The 18,484-nt window shown below is 45.7% G+C and overlaps 1 protein-coding gene across 1 annotated transcript in view; it reads left to right on the forward strand.

Moving 5' to 3' along the window:
• The window catches only part of vta1 (vesicle (multivesicular body) trafficking 1), a 190,482-nt gene that overhangs the window by 38,931 nt on the left and 133,067 nt on the right, over positions 1-18,484 (forward strand). Inside the window, exon 3 of the mRNA XM_083643155.1 lies at positions 16,468-16,595. Coding sequence (XP_083499281.1) covers positions 16,468-16,595 — 128 coding nt within the window. The remainder of the gene's footprint in view (positions 1-16,467; positions 16,596-18,484) is intronic.

Genomic DNA, 18,484 nt, shown 5'->3' on the forward strand with positions numbered 1-18,484 from the left:
CTCTCTCTCCTCTCAGTCCACCTCACTCTCTGGCCTTGGCCACACTGATCCGTGGTGTCTGTCCGTGTGCATTCATTTCTCTGTTCACTTCCATTCATTTTCAATGACAGCTGTCCGACTGTCCGTGGAGCACTCAGAAGCGTACGTATCCAGAAGATTTGCATACGTTTTGATTAGGGGTCGACCGATTATCGGTTTGGCCGATTATTATGGCCGATATTCAGCATTTTGCCGATTATCTGTATCGGCATTTTCATTGGCTGTTTGCCGATATAATAAATTAATTAAAAAATGCGCTATTGGCTCAGAATGCAGCTCTAACAGCCTGTGTGTTTCTCTGTGTTGCTGCTCTGTGTTGCTGCTGTGCAAATGTCCTGCCCACAGCGCTATCTGATTGGTGAGTATTAGCCTATCAGAGGGCTTCTCAGATGAAATCCGAGCTGCCTTGTGCCTTCATTCAACAGCGTGCCGTGTGGGTCTGTGCAGCGCAGCGGACTGACTGACAGTCCGCAGTCCGCAGCAGGCTGCCAAGCTTGCAATAAAGTGAATAAACATCATAGTTATCTAGGCTGACATTGCATAAACACCACAATCGTCTGATCTATCATTCTTATTAGTAGATGATTCGTATGAAGCGCTCCCTGGCTGCATGGCATGCAGTGCAAATTAAGCGTGGAGATATGGTAGGTTTGATAGAAGCGTGAGTTGAAATCCGCCGAATGCACTTTCTTGCAGTGATAAGTGACCATCTGTCCCGCTTTGTGCAGGACTGCGCCGCATTTTCAACACTTTTCACGCGTCCCGCAAATTGAGACGATGTCCCGCATTTGCGCGAGGCAGAGAGAGAGGGAGAGATAGATAAAGAGAGGGAGAGAGAGAGAGAGAGAGAGAGAGCACACGGCACACGGCTTGCACAAAGTGGCCTGCTCGTTAACGTCACTTAACCATCTGCAGCTGTGTGAGAGAGAGAGATGAGACTGGGATCACGGCTCTGCTCGTGACACTACTGTCTGCAGCCATGAGTAGGCATGCAAATATAGGCTACTTAACCATAAAATAGGATACCAACAGCATAAAACTCTCCAATGCTGTTTTAGCAGAATTGAAGACAGCCTCAAATATTTCTCAACAGCATCCTGTCTTTGAGATGTAATTTGCAGATATTTAGTCTCTACACTGCTACAAAGGACATTTATAAATTCCATAAGCTGCTCTAATTAATGTTTTGTTCAAATGAACCTGTAATGTAGCCTAGGCTACTACAGTTACAGTATGGTTCTACTTCAGTATAAGATATAGTAGGCTACATTGTTCTACTAGAAAAGTCTGACTAACTTTATATGGTTGGAAACATGTCGTCTTTCATATCTGAACAGAAGCCATGAATCCCATCCCATATCAGCAACCTGTCCTGTTTTATTGGAGCCTACACACTGTAGTCAGTTGTGTTGCTTTCTTACTGTATTTACCGGTTTGATTTGTGGCTGTGTGAACACAAACGAACCAAGGCACAAATGCAACAATTGTATAAATTAAGCCCCTGAATCCAACCAAAGCCAAACGACCTAGAGGTGTGAATACACCCTTGTCTCCACAGTTGATGTTCCCAAGTCTCCACTAGAGTGAGCATACACATGGAAATGGGAACAGGTTATAGGTTGTGACACACACACACACACACACACACACAGATCAACACTTTAATGTGAATATTTTCAATTAATATTGCAGTTAGATAAACTGAGGAAAATGCATTTCCACAACGAGTTGTGTTATTTAAAATTTTGACACCAAGATTTTTATTTTTACTGCAAATGTATATCGGTTCCAAATATCGGCTATCGGTCATTTTGATTACCAATAATCGATATCGGTATCGGCCCTGAAAAACTGATATCGGTCGACCCCTAGTTTTGATGGACAGAAAGTTGAAGAGGGATGAACTTTTTCTGGATGGACGTATCGGATGGTCGGATGGTCGGATAGTCACTGTCCATTTAGCCAATCAGAGTCGAGGTCTCGAGAGGAGGCGTTCCGAGATTTGTTTCAACTTTTCAAAGAAGATGGCGGCCGAGGCAGTGAAGGAGGCTATAATTAATGCTGTGTACACCATCCCGCTGTTGTACAACGTGATAGTCAGTGTCACCGTCTAATTTCATCATCTAATCTGGTCATTCGGTGGCATTTTATTGCCACATAAGTAACGTAGCGCACAGAGCTAACAGCTAGCTGACGCCAGCTTTCTTCTTCTCTCGGTTTATAGGCGGGTCGCTGACACCTTCAAGGTGCTTACCGCCACCTGCTGTACAAGTAGGTTACTTGTACATGCAACGGACATACATCTATCCGTCTATCTGTTCTGTCCATTTTCTGACGGATCAGTGTGGCCAAGGCCTCTCTCTCTCTTACGCTCACACACCGTCGATTACCGTCGAGTCGGACTAAATACCAGCTGTGAGACTTTTATCACCGGACTTTTCTTTTCTTAATCACCAGACACAATTATCTCTGATCTTCCCTAGAGAATTAAGCCGTTTGCTTGAACTTTACTGAACAAATCAAGCTGTTTGATTCTATTTCATTTGATGCAGGTGTTATTTTCATCAATGTGTGGCTCAGGGGGTCGGACATGTGTGCAGGTGCATGACGACACACTGTTCAAAAAGAAGATTATTCCACTTCCTCAAAGGACTCTGAATCACATACAAATATACCCTGTTTACAAAATACTAAGACAAAACAGAGTCAATGAGTGCGTTTACATGGACGACGGTAATAATTCAATCTTAACCTGCTTAAGGCAATGCTCTGATTAGCATATTCTGATTACCTTAATTAGCCTTGATTGGCCTTTTTCACCGCAGCCATTTTGTGTCTGAAAGGCACAAAGGAAGGAAGACAGGTGCAACGGCCCGCGGGCCGGGTCTGGCCCGAATGAGGGTCCCGCCCTCCCGGCCTGGGAGAAATAACAAACACACACATAAATGTTTTGTTTTGAAAATGATTTTACTTTGAAACATTTGTCTGTCGTGACTCGTGAGTGTGCTTCTTCTTCCTGTCACATTTGACACTTGACGTCTGACTCTGATGAACGTGATATCACGTACGTGGCATTTGAGGAAGCATGGAGTGACAACAACTCATTATTTCTTCACTGAGGTTGGCGACAAAGCATTTCTGACAGTCAGGGCCCGAAATTAGCACCCGCCAAGCACCAATGGTGACTAGATTTGAGGTTTGGCGTGTGACGCTCAGGGGTCTACCCGCGGGTCCCAAAATAGTCATCATGTCAAATGAAAACAGAGTTTTGGTGTGCAGCCGGCTATCATCAGTGCTTCCTGAGACTGTCTCTAGTTTTCTGGCTCTCCCGTATAGGCTACCAAACGTGACTCTGGAATGAAATGCAGTCGTCAATTTAGCGCAGGTAAAAAGCGTCTTTTTTTTGCAATATATTATTTTGGCCGGTAAAAAATATGCCTGGCGGTTGGATTTTTTCCATCTACCCACGCCACCTGGCCGGTGAGTGAAAACGTTATTTTCGGGCCCTGCTGAGAGTCTGGTTGATGCAGTGAAGAATGATAAATCGGGTTACATATTATAATATTAAAGTCCCTGGAAACCAGAAATATTTTATTATTATTTAGCATTTTGAGTTCATCACATCACAGGAGCCTATGTTAATAAGCCACCAGCCAAATTTGAACGATGATGAACGTCGCAAAGTATATAAATTTAGGTTTGACAGTCTGGCAAAAGTAATGAGAATGAATTATTTTTTAGAGTGTATTTTCTCCCGCGGAATGTGTGGGCGTGTCCCATCTGCAGCAGCCTCCGAGAGAGAGAGCGCGAGACAGAGGGGGGGAGGGAAACGGAGAAAGAGAGAAAGAGAGATCGACACACACACACCGTGCGTGTGTGTGTGTGTGTGTGTGTGTGTGTGTGTGTGTGTGTGTGTTCGTTGCTCGGAGAGGGACTCTTGCTGCGACTGCACAGCGTGTGTGTGTGTGTGTGTGTGTGTGTGTATGTGTGAGTAACCTCGCGTCACCAGGCTGTGTGTCTCTCTGTGCTCTCTCACACGAGAGAGAGAGAGAGAGAGAGAGAGAGAAGCATAGCGCTCGGCACAGAGTGGGAGGCAGACGGACACTGAGGGAGCGCTGTCACTGGGGGCAAAGAACGGACAAAAGGAGGGCAGATTGCGCACGTGTACAAAGGTTATATAGAGCTTATGACGTCATAAGCTCCTGCATTTTAGCACCTCGCGCACTGCTGTCTTCAATGAGGAAGTACTTTGTAGAATCTTGTAGAAAAGTGTCGATTTTAAGGCTTTGGGTTGAAAGTAATGTATAATAATTTCGGAGGCAGACAATTACTAACATAAGACCCTAAATAACATAGTTAGAACGTTTTTGTGGATTTTGGTTTCCAGGGACTTTAAATATCTTTCATTTTCTACTCAATGAGCAAATTCTATGCTCTGGCATCTGACTTTGGATTTTTGTTTTTTAAGCGCTAGGAAAATAAATGTTGCAGAAAATGCTGCGTGTTGCAATGCAACGTTCACCAAATTCACCTAGTGGAGAATACAGTAGAGGAGGCGAGTGTGTGTGTGTGTGTGTGTGTGTGTGTGTGTGTGTGTGCGTGTGTGCGTGTGTGTGCGTGTGTGTGTGTGTGTGTGTGTGCGTGTGTGTGTGTGTGTGTGAATGAATGAATGAATGAATGAATGAATGAATGAATGAATGAAAATTTTATTTACGTGTCAGGACAATTTACATGACCCATCCCACATGGGATTATCAGACACATCAACATACAGTTATTTCCATATCTATTACGGTGCTTGAACAATACAAAACCGTACAAACACACACACAGCAGCACGCGGCATCAGCAGCAAAACACAGATTTAACTACAATGTGTATTAAGTAAAATATATGAATTATCTATCATATGTCATCTTTTTCCTCCTATCCCACGCATGAGAGATATATTCGGAAAAAGCAAAGATGTTATCAAAAAGAAATTCAAGTATGGCACCTTCTTCAAAATCTAACAGGTTTAACTCAGGGGAGTGAACTTTTTTAAATAGTGTATCTCGTAAGTCATGATACAAGGGGCAGTACAAAATAAAGTGAAATTCATTCTCCACTTCCATCAATTCACAATATTCACAAATCCTATCCTCCTCCGCCGTCCCTCTGTATCTGCCTGTTTCAATATGTAAAGGCAGAATACCACATCGTAACTGAGCACATAAGGACCTCTTACTTTTAGGTAAATTAAACATCACATATTTTTCACATTTAAATTCATTTTTAAATAAACAGTAAGTTCTTAATTTTGGCTTCTGCCATAGTTCTTCAGTCCAAGATTGTAACCAGTTAGCGCGGATCTGAGATTTAAACGACTCTACATTTATACACATTCTTTGAGAGTAATATTCTCCAAAACCACACTCCTGAAACAAGTCATACATATCTGAGACCCACTCCCCTTCAACAGACAAGTCCCAGAGGAAAATCTGACTAGCAACCCTATTGGATGGTAGGTCCAGCAATCTGTTCCAGAGGTTCACCATACTGATTTTCCATCTGATCACACAAGGGTCCCACCCCATTTCTCCACTAACTGCTGGAAGAGGAGCATATTTATGAAGACCCAAAAAAAAGCGAATTGCCCGGTTCTGGATACGTTCGCTTAACAGAAAACGTTTACCGCCCCAAATACCAGAAACATAATCTAACACAGGGCATACACAGGAGTGATACAGTTTTGAATAAGTGAGATAGCCCAAGTCCCTCAGAACTTTGGTCTTACCTATAACACCTCCTAGAGCCCTGCTTGCAGAGTCTGCCAACATAGAAACACCAGGCAAAAAAGACAAGTGGTCATCCAAAAATAAACCCAGGTACTTGTATTTGTCAGTGAATTCAAGCTGTGTGTCACCAATAGAAAACACAAACTGACTTCTTGCGACACCCGGCTTTCTGAAGTGCATTATTTGTGTCTTCCTTTGGTTAACGCACATCTTCCACCTGTTACACCACTCGTTAACACAATTCAACATCACTTGCAGATCTTCACATTCTGAAAGCAAAATAATATCGTCTGCATAAAGAAGGATGCTTACGAGTACCTGGCCACATGAAACCCCTTTCCCCAGCTGTTTAACTTCTCTAGCCAAATCGTTTATGAAAACTGCGAACAAGGTTGGAGAAAGAATGTCCCCTTGTTTGACACCAGAGGGCGCTGGAAACCACTCTGTGAGATAATCATTCACTCTGATGCAAGCCAAAGGGGCTTCGTAAATAGCAGTAATCGCTTTGTGAAACTTTCCATTTATCCCGATTTGGTGAAGCTTGTGTTTAAGGAGGATGTGGTCAACAAGATCAAACGCCTTCTGGAAATCAATAAAACAACAGAAAGTGGGTTTTTTAAGCTTCATTCTAGTCCTAACTACAGTGGTCACAACATAAATGTGATCAATGCAGGCTCTTCCTTTTCTGAAGCCGTTTTGCTCCTCTTCTAATAATCCGTTATGCTCTAAGAAATGCGACAGTCTATTATTCAAAACAGAAGAATATAATTTATAAACAGTGCTTAGTAAGCTAATTCCACGATAATTTAGTGGAATCCTGGGGTCATCCTTTGGGGATTTTGGTATTGGAGTTATAATTGATTTAAACCAGGCAGATGGAACCAGACCATGATCAAAACAAGTATGAAAAAGATGAAATAATAAATCAAACAGCTTAGGGTCTTTGAGCACTTCATTTGAAAGCTCATCTATACCGACGGCCTTTTTTAACTTTGCCGAATGAATGACTTTCATCACCTCCTCTCTACATACAGCACCATTTAGAGGAATAACACTGTTGAGGAGGGCGTAACCCCCCTCCAAACCGAAAGACAAAACCGGGGAGACACCCGCAACATTTTGACTCCTAGAGAATAATCCGGAGAAGGCCTCCTCCCACACTTTCAATACCTTCCCCAGGTCTGATGTTAATTCCCCTTCACTCCACACCTGCATGGGAATCTTTTTCTGTCGCTTAGGCCCCAGGTTATTTATCTCACGCCAAAACTGTTGCGGGTTCTGAGTTTGTAGTTGATCAATTTGTAAAATCTGACCTCTCTGATATTTACGTTTATACATTCTAAGTGATTTATCAAAACTATATTGTTTTTGCTTATAAATAAATTTGAGATGCTTTCTCAGAGCATGGTCATTACATTTCAAAAAAAGACGTTCAGCCTTACACATATCCGACCAAAGCAAACTCAGCTCATTATTCCAACAGGGGTTATTTTCTTTTGATTTCCTGAATTTGGGTTTAACAATGTTAGTGTGCAATTCTGACAACACTGAAACACAGAACTCACCATACCAAGTGTCCAGTTCCTCCTGGTTTTTAATTTGTATCTGAATTTTTTCAGTCAGCTGTGACAAGGCTGTACCTCCCGTATCCGAGTTGAAAAAGGTCTCAGGTACTATGCGGATCACCCGCTTTTTAGAGGATTTACTTATAACAGGAGCAACTTGACTGAATTGCGGTGTTTTATAACCAGTCCTGAATTGTAACCATAGTAGTGAATGATCCGGAAGGCGACAGTGCTCATCGATCAAATTAAATAGAATTGTATCTTCCACAGTTTGAGAGGCAAGCATTACTTTAAATTCTAAGCAGTTTTCCAAACAATCAAAGGGAACAACAAAATAATCGACCACAGCTCTGCCCTTTGGGGACACTGAAGTAAAGTTATCATTTAGAGGATCAATCCTACCGTTAATTACACACATTCTGGCATCCCGGAGAAATTCAAGGAGAGTTTCTCCGTGTTTATTAACAAAGTCATCGATAGCTACACGCTTGGGAATGAAATCAATAGTGGGTATAAAGTCCTCCATATTCCCGATTCTTGCGTTCAAGTCCCCACCGATATAAATAGCGTCAACATCAGAGAACTGATAAATCAAACTCAGTAATTGACAAAAAGAACCTGAGGCATCTCTTCCCCAGGGGGAGTTTTCAGGCGGAAGATAGCAGGAGAAAATGATGAAACTATAACCTGATAATTTATGTTGAAATAATAAGCCAATAATCCCGTCATTTTTTTCAATGATTTCATATTCATATTCCTGGAGTAAACTGGATTTGACTAGTAATCCTACTCCTCCAGAACCTCTGGGCGCTCTAATGTGTGTTACCCTATTTAAACCAAACCATACATACCCATCCACCTCAATAACGTTTTCCCCTTGTAGATGAGTCTCGTTTAAAGAAATAATATCAGCATTCAGTGACTGTAAAATACGTGATCTGAGGTTGCGATTTGCGTTTGTCCATCCATTTATATTCCAGTGTAGAAAGGAAATGTTCTCGTGTGAGCCGTCTGAGTGTGGTGAACTTCAGGCTACGTCCTCAACATTGCGGTTTAAGGGAGGCCACTCTGCCTCCGCTCCATTCCTCCTCCTGCTGCTATTCCCCGATCCTTCTCGGAACCGCGCCCAGTCATTTCGTCTGTCGCGGGTGGCCTCGGGCTCATTCTCAGGATGACGTCTGCCGGATCCCACTCCCCGGTGAACGCTCTGGCGCTCCCTCCAACGCTGGCTGTCACCGCCCCGGTCACCTGTCCGCTCCGACTCGCGCTGTCTGGCTCCGCTCCGGTCACCTGTCCGCTCCGACTCGCCTCTCTCAGTCTCCCGTCTTATGAGACGGCCACTCCCCGAAACGAAAAAGTCTCTCCCGGCTGGGATTTCCCTGAGCAAAGTCTTAAAGTTCATTTCAATCACCCGGTCAGTATGAGATTTGGCTGACCGAATATAAACTTTTTCGTAACCAGGGAGATTCTTCAGCTTGTGTGTGTGGGCCCGGGGGGGTGATAATAGAGGGGAGGAGGAGACCTAGGGAGGGAGGAGAGAAGAGGCGGGGTGAGGTGGGACGTCCCACTGTGATGTTTGACTCGCTTTGAGGATCGCTCAGAGCCAATTAAAGGCAGCTCTGCACACACACACACACACACACACACACACACACACACACACACACACACACACACACACACACACACAGAGCTGCCCCCTTGAGGCAGGTTTTACAGAGGCACCAGGGATCTTCATTACTGTCTTCTACTCAGGATGCCTCTCCTCTCTCGCAGCACGACACACATCCGATGCTTTGATGTGTGTGTGTGTGTGTGTGTGTGTGTGTGTGTGTGTGTGTGTGTGTGTGTGCGCGTGCGTGCGTGTGTGTGTGTGTGTGTGTGTGTGTGTATGTGTGTGTGTGTGTGTGTGTGTGTGTGTGTGTGCGTGCGTGCGTGCGTGTGTGAGGGTGTGTGTGTGAGTGCACGTGTGTGGGTGTGTGTGTGTGTGCATGTGTGTGAGCGTGTGTGTGTGTGTGTGTGTGTGTGTGTGTGTGAGTGAACGTGCGTGTGTGTGTGCATGTGCGTGCGTGCGTGTGTGTGTGCGCGTGTGTGTGTATGTTCCACTCTGAAGTAGCCGGTAACCATGACTCATCTCCATGGAGCGAGCGAGCGAGGCCTGAAAGCACAGCGGCTCGTGTGTCTCTCTCTCTCTCCCTGATGAGCTGGCTCATAGACTGACACAAGACGTGGTCACAGGAAGAAGCTCCTCTCTGAAAGCCAGCTCTTTGAGGCTTGGCTCACTGGGACCCTGGAAACTCACTTGTCTGAAAATCAATGAAAGCAGCAGCTAGCAGGGGAACCCGTCTAAATATAGAAGTGTGTCTGGTGTAGCAGCCAGAAGTCTTTGCTGCACTAACAGTCCACAGTCTGGACACACCTGATGAAAGGTTCTCCCTCCCTTTCATTCTCTTCGGGACACAGTCGCTGAGCGTCTGTGTCCCGGCCGCTCCGCTGCCACTCGTCGGCCTCGTCGTCGGCCGATTTGACAGCCGTCGGTGAGAGAAATCACTCTGATTGGCTCGGCTGGTCAGCTGGGTAAGAGAAGAGCGGGCACACACAAAACCTTCTGAATTTTCAACTTCATCACATCTGATCGTTCCAATATCATCTTCACGACGACGTGGCCTTCAGGAAAGCCCCTTGAGCCTGTCGCTCTATGACAGGGCTATTCAACTAAATTGTTCAGGGGGCCACATTGTCAGAAACCTAAGGGGCCGGGGGCCGGACCGTCCCCCGAGCCAATATATGTGCACTTGACACAATGCGCCACCACATTTTCGCAGCCACGCTGCAACTATTATTAAATAGGGGGTGCTGTAAGGAATGGAAATTTTTATGTTTTTTGGACTTTTATCCATATTTAGAAGAATATTTAATTTTAAATTAACATTAGGATTATACTGTTGTGATGTCATTATTCAGTATGTTCTCCTTTTCTATTATTAGTATTAGTATTAGTATTAAATACTGAGTATCTCATGAAAAACTATTAATATTGCATCTTTTGTGTTTAGCTCTGTCTCACAGCATTGTAACATTGTAGTGCAGCAAGAAAGGAAAACTACTGTAAACATTTGAACCATATTTCTTGTTTAGAACGTATAGCTAGCAACATCACACATCTCCTGAAACAACATTTATAATGCATCTTTCTTGATTAGCTACATCACATCGGCATCTCCTGAAAAACATTAATATTCCACCTTTCTTGTGGCTACATCACAGCATCTACTGAAAAACATTTATAGTGGATCTGACTTGTTTAGTTCACTTTAGATTCACATCACATCTGAAAAACAACCAGTCGAGTGTAATAAGTAAATGAGGTTTAACACATTAAGTGCCATAGACGACCTAACTCGTCTTACATAATCCAGCGCTTAAGTGCCAAGGACGGACTAACTCGTCTTACATAAAGATTTTTTTTTTTTGACGGTGGGACATCAATCAACCCCTTTTACATCTTTGAGATAACTATTTGGAGCAAGAGCATGTGTGTAATCTATTTTACCGACCACTAAGTGGCGACAGAGACCGAGAGAAGCCACAGCCATGGGACCCAAAAGCCACGGGACCAAAAGCAGCCGCCTCTTCGATGGCGATTTTACAGTCAGAAGCCCGAGACACACACACAGAACGGACAGAGATCCCTTCCCCCCAGAGCCGCGCAGCAACGCGCGAACACACACACACACACACACACACACACACACACACACACACACACACACACACACACACCGCGGTAGCAAGCCGTTCAAGGAAATGGCGTGGCGATTTTACAGTAATCCATTCAAGACTTGTCTTGCCTGAGAGCGGCCGCGCACCGGCAGCAGCACACAGAGAGCGGAGAGCGATTTGCAAAATAGATCATAGGTGAAACACACTTTGAAACACCTCAGAAAGGCCAGAATCAACATCTGCCCATCGCCCACGCATTCCCCGGCCCATCTTGACTCGCACAAGGAGCGTCCGCACGCAGGCAAGCAGGCAGGCAGGCACACAGGCAGGCAGCAGCAAAAGCGCTTCTGACACGCCCGCTGTACAGCCAGGAGGAAGGAGGAGAAGACACACGGAGGGAGGAGTTTGAATGAGAGGGGTGTTTCCTGTTGTTATGGAGGAAATTACTGTTCAAAACTATTGTTTAGAATGTCTGACGGTCTTACTGATGCCAAAAATGAATGGTTAAAGTGACTGTTTCACAAAAAGCCATTTATCTCTGAATAAATTTCCAGACGCTGAAACCATGCTGTACTCAACGGCTAATATCTACATAACTACTAACTCTGCAAACTAACTCTTTTAGACAGAGAAAGCACACATTCTATTAGTTATTTTTAGATGATTGCTGTTCATGAATTCTTAACAGAAAAGAATCCTCGGCTGTTCTAAAATGAGCCAGAATCGTCAAAAACACCCCTGGCACAACTTACCTACAGGAATGAAAACATGGCTGGCATTCAATGTGTTAATTGTTAAAAAAAAAAAAAAAAATCTAAAAAAAATAAATAATAATAATTGGGAACTCATTCGCGGGCCGGTCGGACTTGATTGGCGGCCACCAGTTGAATAGCCCTGCTCTATGATATCATCCATACTTTTCAGCTCCGCCTCTTCCTTTCTTCTTCCACAAGCAAAAGACCTTAGGGTTAGGGTTAGGGAGAGGCTTAGAAGTATCTTCTGTATATGACCAAACTGTTTACATGCTGAGCGAGAGTGCTGTGAAAATGGTAGGCAAACGCTGCTTTGTTTCATGTGTCTGGTTTGTAGATCTGCAGTCCTCAGTCTCACTCAGGTACAGAAGGTACATGCTAGTTGGTTTGTAGATCTGCAGTCCTTGGTCTCACTCAGGTACAGAAGGTACGTGCTAGTTGGTTTGTAGATCTGCAGTCCTTGGTCTCACTCAGGTACAGAAGGTACGTGCTAGTTGGTTTGTAGATCTGCAGTCCTCGGTCTCACTCAGGTACAGAAGGTACATGCTAGTTGGTTTGTAGATCTGCAGTCCTCGGTCTCACTCAGGTACAGAACCTACATGCTAGTTGGTTTGTAGATCTGCAGTCCTTGGTCTCACTCAGGTACAGAACCTACGTGCTAGTTGGTTTGTAGATCTGCAGTCCTTGGTCTCACTCAGGTACAGAAGGTACGTGCTAGTTGGTTTGTAGATCTGCAGTCCTTGGTCTCACTCAGGTACAGAAGGTACGTGCTAGTTGGTTTGTAGATCTGCAGTCCTTGGTCTCACTCAGGTACAGAAGGTACGTGCTAGTTGGTTTGTAGATCTGCAGTCCTTGGTCTCACTCAGGTACAGAAGGTACGTGCTAGTTGGTTTGTAGATCTGCAGTCCTCTGTCTCACACAGGTACAGAACCTACGTGCTAGTTGGTTTGTAGATCTGCAGTCCTTGGTCTCACTCAGGTACAGAACCTACGTGCTAGTTGGTTTGTAGATCTGCAGTCCTTGGTCTCACTCAGGTACAGAAGGTACGTGCTAGTTGGTTTGTAGATCTGCAGTCCTCGGTCTCACACAGGTACAGAACCTACGTGCTAGTTGGTTTGTAGATCTGCAGTCCTCGGTCTCACACAGGTACAGAACCTACGTGCTAGTTGGTTTGTAGATCTGCAGTCCTCGGTCTCACTCAGGTACAGAACCTACGTGCTAGTTGGTTTGTAGATCTGCAGTCCTCGGTCTCACTCAGGTACAGAACCTATGTGCTAGTTGCGGTGTGTTCAAGTGCATCTCTTTGTCCCCCCGACACGGGCGAAGTGAGGCCACGCAACAGTCGGCCTTCATTGCTGCTCGTCCTTTGCTGTTGCTGTTGCCCCGGTGTGTCCCAGGCATGGAAGCCATCTTGATCTAAAGGCTTCTGCTTAAATGATTGGAATTAGTTTCTTAGAGTATTGTGAGTATTGCTCTCAAAGTATTTGGGGGCGAGTCACCTTTTGGTTTTTCTCTACTGTCGTGGGTATATTTCAGCCTCAAGTGGCCATTCGACAAACTGCAGTTTTTGGTACTTGGATAATTCTACAGCCTCATTTTTCAGAAGCAAAGGTTTGGAGAAGGCTAGTCCAGTCCAGTCCACTTTCCTTTGATCCCAGTCCGTCTATTCACTGACCAGTGGTCCTCGCTCTATTCTCCTGTCAGCCCAGCGCTTTTAACATTCCTCTGCCGCACTACTGTACAAGCAGTACCCTGTATACCTGAGACACACACACACACACACACACACACACACACACACACACACACACACACACACACACACACACGGTTTGATTAAGCCGGTGAACAGTGTGTCCATTCAGGCTGGTCAGGGTCCACCTGTTGGAGGGAACAGGTCTGTTTGCCTGAGTGCTTTGCACGAAACCTGAAGAGAGAGAGAGAGAGAGATACACTGAGAGAGAGAGAGAGAGAGAGAGAGGAGAGAGAGAGAGAGACACTGAGAGGGAGAGAAATGGAGAGAGAGAGACACTGAGAGGAGAGAAATGGAGAGAGAGAGAGACCATGCTTTAGTCTCTCTCTCCCTGTCCATGGAAGCACATTGCTTTAGTCTCTCGCTCCCTCTACTCTGAACCACACACATCTCACCACACACACCCCCTTTCTTGTCACCTCAAGCCAGTCTCCCCCACATACATCTCAGCAGAACTCGCCACACACAGGTCCCATCCAGATCCATGGCAGACTGAGCAACGATAAAACAAGAAACTTAAAGGAGAATTTCTTTTTTTTTAACCTGGAGCCCTCTCCTCACATTAATTATTATCTGACGACTCACCCAGTGTTCTCCGCAGCGATTTGGAGCGTCGTAGGCGTTGTTGTGATCGAAATAGTACTCCAAGCCAGTCCTTGAATGCGCTCCGTTGGGGCCACATGGCAGCCCCGTGAGACTTTCCTGCCGGCTGGGCTGTGTACTGGCTTGACGAGAGTTGGTGAAACTCAGCCCGAATGAGGAAATGAGATCCCTGTAAAGAGTAGTGGAAATAGCCCGGGGGTGAATAGCAGTCTGATGTTTCTGTATGGGTCATATAATGACGATATGGGTAGAACACCGGAAGAAAACTGTCTATTTACATGGAGGAAGAGCACGCTGCCATGTGGCCCCAACGGAGCGCATTCAAGGACTGGCTTGGAGTACTATTTCAATCACAACGACGCCTACGACGGTCCAAATCGCTGCGGAGAACACTGGGTGAGTCGTCAGATAATAATTAATGTGAGGAGAGGGCTCCAGGTTAAAAAAAAACGAAATTCTCCTTTAACTACTTCAACTTGACTTATCATAACTTAACCCAATACCTGATGCAGCATTTGTGTGTGTACCCCTTTAAGACCGCGAACCGCGTCACACGGTTCGCGGTCTTAAAGGGATACACACACAAATGAGGGATATACACGCAAATGCTGCATCAGGTATCAATGGGTTAAGCCAATTCAACCTCTTAATAAACCACATCCTTAGTTTCTCTAAAGCAATGTTCCTTATGGTGTCACAAAGTATCATTCTTTGCTATGGCAGACGGCAGACGCACAAAGCGAGCGTTTTTTCTACTTTTATTGACCTTTGCCCTTTCCATTCTAACCCTAACCCTTTCCATTCAGATTTTCTAATTTGCTGCATCATAATGAAAAAAAAAATATACTTACATTGAAGCTTGGCCACTGTCTTATTAAAGAAGTCAAGAAAGTACGTTGACCAAAACAGCTGATCAGAATGACTGGGACTGTAGGGAGATTTTGCTGTGTCATGCAGAAGCATCAGAATGACTGGGACTGTAGGGAGATTGTGCTGTGTCATGCAGAAGCATCAGAGCATCTTATGTTTCAGGTCCAGAGATCAAGGTGCTGTGAGGCGAGCAGCGATCTCTGAAAGGAGGGTTTATGCTGAGTGTGCTGATGAGCAGACAGATTCTGTGTCTTCCTGCTTCTGTGTCATCAAGCTGCTTCTTCTGCCTCATCCCCCCCCTCATCCCCCCATATTGCTTTTTGTCTATTTGATTTCCTTCCCCTGCGGGCCAATCTGTCCAAACCTCACACTCGCTCTGTGTGTGTGTGTGTGTGTGTGTGTGTGTGTGTGTGTGTGTGTGTGTGTGTGTGTGTATTTAAGTGTGTAAGTGTTGTGCTGTCAGACAGTGGCATTAATGGCTTTAAATGATTTAATTTATTTCACCTTCTTTTTGCAAAATAAAGGTCCTGAGCAAGCTCAGGCTTGAACATATGCAGCCTATGCAGAAGTGATACAAGCTGTAGTCCCTCGAATGGCCACTTGACGCTGGCTCCAAAAGGAAGTCGTTCCCCGTTCACCCGCATGTTAAATGCCTGACTAGAACAGGATTAAACATGTAACAGCCTGGTTCAAAAAAACTTTTTGGTCTATATAGTTAGTCACCTTTCAGGAGAACTGTCCAGTGAGGGAATTTTTATATAACTCACCCGTTTAGAGTAAAATAGACGATAGAAAAGGCGTGATTGACAGGTCGCCTGTCCAGTGATCGCCCAGCTTGCCAATCGCTGACCAATAGCAGGCGGCCCTGCAGCTCTGTGGGAAACCCCTGGTCTTACACTGTCTCATGCGAGCTGTCCAAGAAACAAGATGGCAGCAGCCAACACACCAAACTAGATGCTTCAAAACGCAAGTCCACAAACCAATTGGTCACGTCATGGTGACTCCCTCCATATTCTCTATACAGTCTATAGTCCTGAGTCCTGAACAAGTCCAGTTATGGTCCTGGGTGTTTAACCTTTCAGAATAAAAGTCAAGAGTCCTGAAAAAGTCCAGTTATGCTCCTGCCAGACCTTTCACAATAAAAGTTCTGAGTCCTGAAAAAAATCCAGTTATGGTCCTGTGAATTTGACCTTTCACAATAAAGCCCCACATCTTGAAAAAGTCCAGTTACAGTCCTGCAAGTTTGACCTTTCACAATAAAAGTCCTGAGTCCTGAAAATTTTAGTTACAATCCATATAAAAGCCAATATTGTTTTTTACAGTAAGTGTGTATTGCTGAAATTAATGTTTTGATGAATTGTTCTGTGTTTATGTGTGTTCCGCAGATGAAGAAGGAGCTGGGTGACAACGAGTCCATCGGCCAGGAGGTGGTTGGTAACGCCCACATCGAAAACTACGCCTTAAAGATGTTCCTCTACGCTGACAACGAGGACCGAGGGGCACGCTTCCACAAGTAAACAAGACATGTTTGTTTTGACGCGCTCTGGTCTGTTCTGTGATTTGTCCATGTCGGTTAGCCGTGCTTTTGTTAGCACAGCTTTCTACTGTTTTCTAGAGAAGAGAAAGTGAGCTAAAGCTCCTCTCCTCTCCTCTCCTCTCCTCTCCTCTCCTCTCCTCTCCTCTCCTCTCCTCTCCTCTCCTCTCCTCTGTTCTCAAGTCAAGTTTATTTATATAGTCAAGTCAAGTTTATTTATATAGCCCTAATTCACAAGCATGTCTCAGAGGGCTTCACAGAAAGTATGTCTAGCTGATTCTAGCTAACACAACAGTAACAAGAATATACAGAATAAAGATAACATTTGAACAATTGATAATATAGAAAATATAGAAATGAAGAGAGAGCAGAGGAGAGAGCAGGAGAAGGGGGAAGAGCAGGGGGAATGTGAGAGAGTGATGGGGTGGGGAGGGAATGTTAGATGTTGGAGGGTATAGGAGGTGGGGAAGGAGCAAGAGGAGAGAGCAGGAGAGGGGAAGGGGGGGGGTGTGGGGGAGAAGAGAGCAGGGGGAGGGAGGAGGTGGGGAGAGAATGAGAAATATAGACGCACATCTTGCAAACGGACATATGTCAATTTCTAAGCAACCAAACTATGCCTAATTTAATTGGCTGCAAGCCTTTAGTAGTGAGTCCTTTTGCCAAATAAGCACATGTTTACATATAGAGCTTATGGGTGTCTTGCTTTAGGGAAGAGTGGGTGCCATGCTTTGAATAGTGGCGAAATACTAAGAGCATGGGTGCCATGCTTTAAATAGTGGCGGAATATTGCCATGCTATGCCATGCTTTAAATAGTGGCGGAATATTGGAGGGGATAGAGTGGGTGCCATGCTTTGGAGTAAAATGTGTACTATGCTTTAGAGTAGTGGGGGAAGAGGAAGAACACCGGGAAGAGGAGAAAGCAGGAGAGTGGAGGAGGGAGGGAGAGCGGGGGGATGTGAGGGAGGAGAGGGGGGAGGTGGGGAGAAAATAGGAAATGTGGGGGAGGAGAGAACAGAGGAGGAGAGATGAGGGTGCAGGGGAGGGAGAGCCAAGGTAGAGGTAGGGTCTAGGGTTGGGGGAGGGGAGGGAGTAGGATACGGGCCCGGATTAGGGCGAGGGTGGGGAGAAATGGGAAATGTGGAGGAGGAGAGAACAGAGAAGGAGAGGTGGGAGGGTGCAGGGGAGGGAGAGCAGGGGGAATGTGAGGGAGGGAGGAGAGGGAGGAGAGGACAGAGAGGAGGAGAGAACAGAGAAGGAGAGGTGGGAGGGTGCAGGGGAAGGAGAGCAGGGGGAATGTGAGGGAGGGGAGAGGACAGAGAGGAGGAGAGAACAGAGAAGGAGAGGTGGAAGGGTACAGGGGAGGCAGAGCAGGGGGAATGTGAGAGTGAGGAGGTGGGGAGGAAATGGGAAATGTGGAGGAGGAGGGAACAGAGAAGGAGAGATGGGAGGGTGCAGGGGAGGGAGAGCCAGGGTAGAGGTAGGGTCTAGGGTTGGGGGAGGGGAGGGGGTAGGATACGGGCCCGGATTAGGGTGAGGGTGGGGAGAAAATGGGAAATGTGGAGGAGGAGAGAACAGAGAAGGAGAGGTGGGAGGGTGCAGGGGAAGGAGAGCAGGGGGAATGTGAGAGAGGGGAGAGGACAGAGAGGAGGAGAGAACAGAGAAGGAGAGGTGGGAGGGTGCAGGGGAAGGAGAGCAGGGGGAATGTGAGAGAGGGGAGAGCAGGAAGTGGCAGGGATTCAGGAAAATAGGGGAGAAGAGGAGAAGGAGCAGAGGGGGGGAGAAGGAGGAGAGAGCAGGAGAAGGGAGGGGGGGCGGTGGGATGTGGGGGAGGAAAGAGCATGGAAAGAGAGGAGGTGGGGGGGGGAGT

Source organism: Poromitra crassiceps (genome assembly GCF_964638095.1).
Source record: "Poromitra crassiceps genome assembly, chromosome: 9".
Taxonomy (NCBI): Eukaryota; Metazoa; Chordata; class Actinopteri; order Beryciformes; family Melamphaidae; genus Poromitra; species Poromitra crassiceps.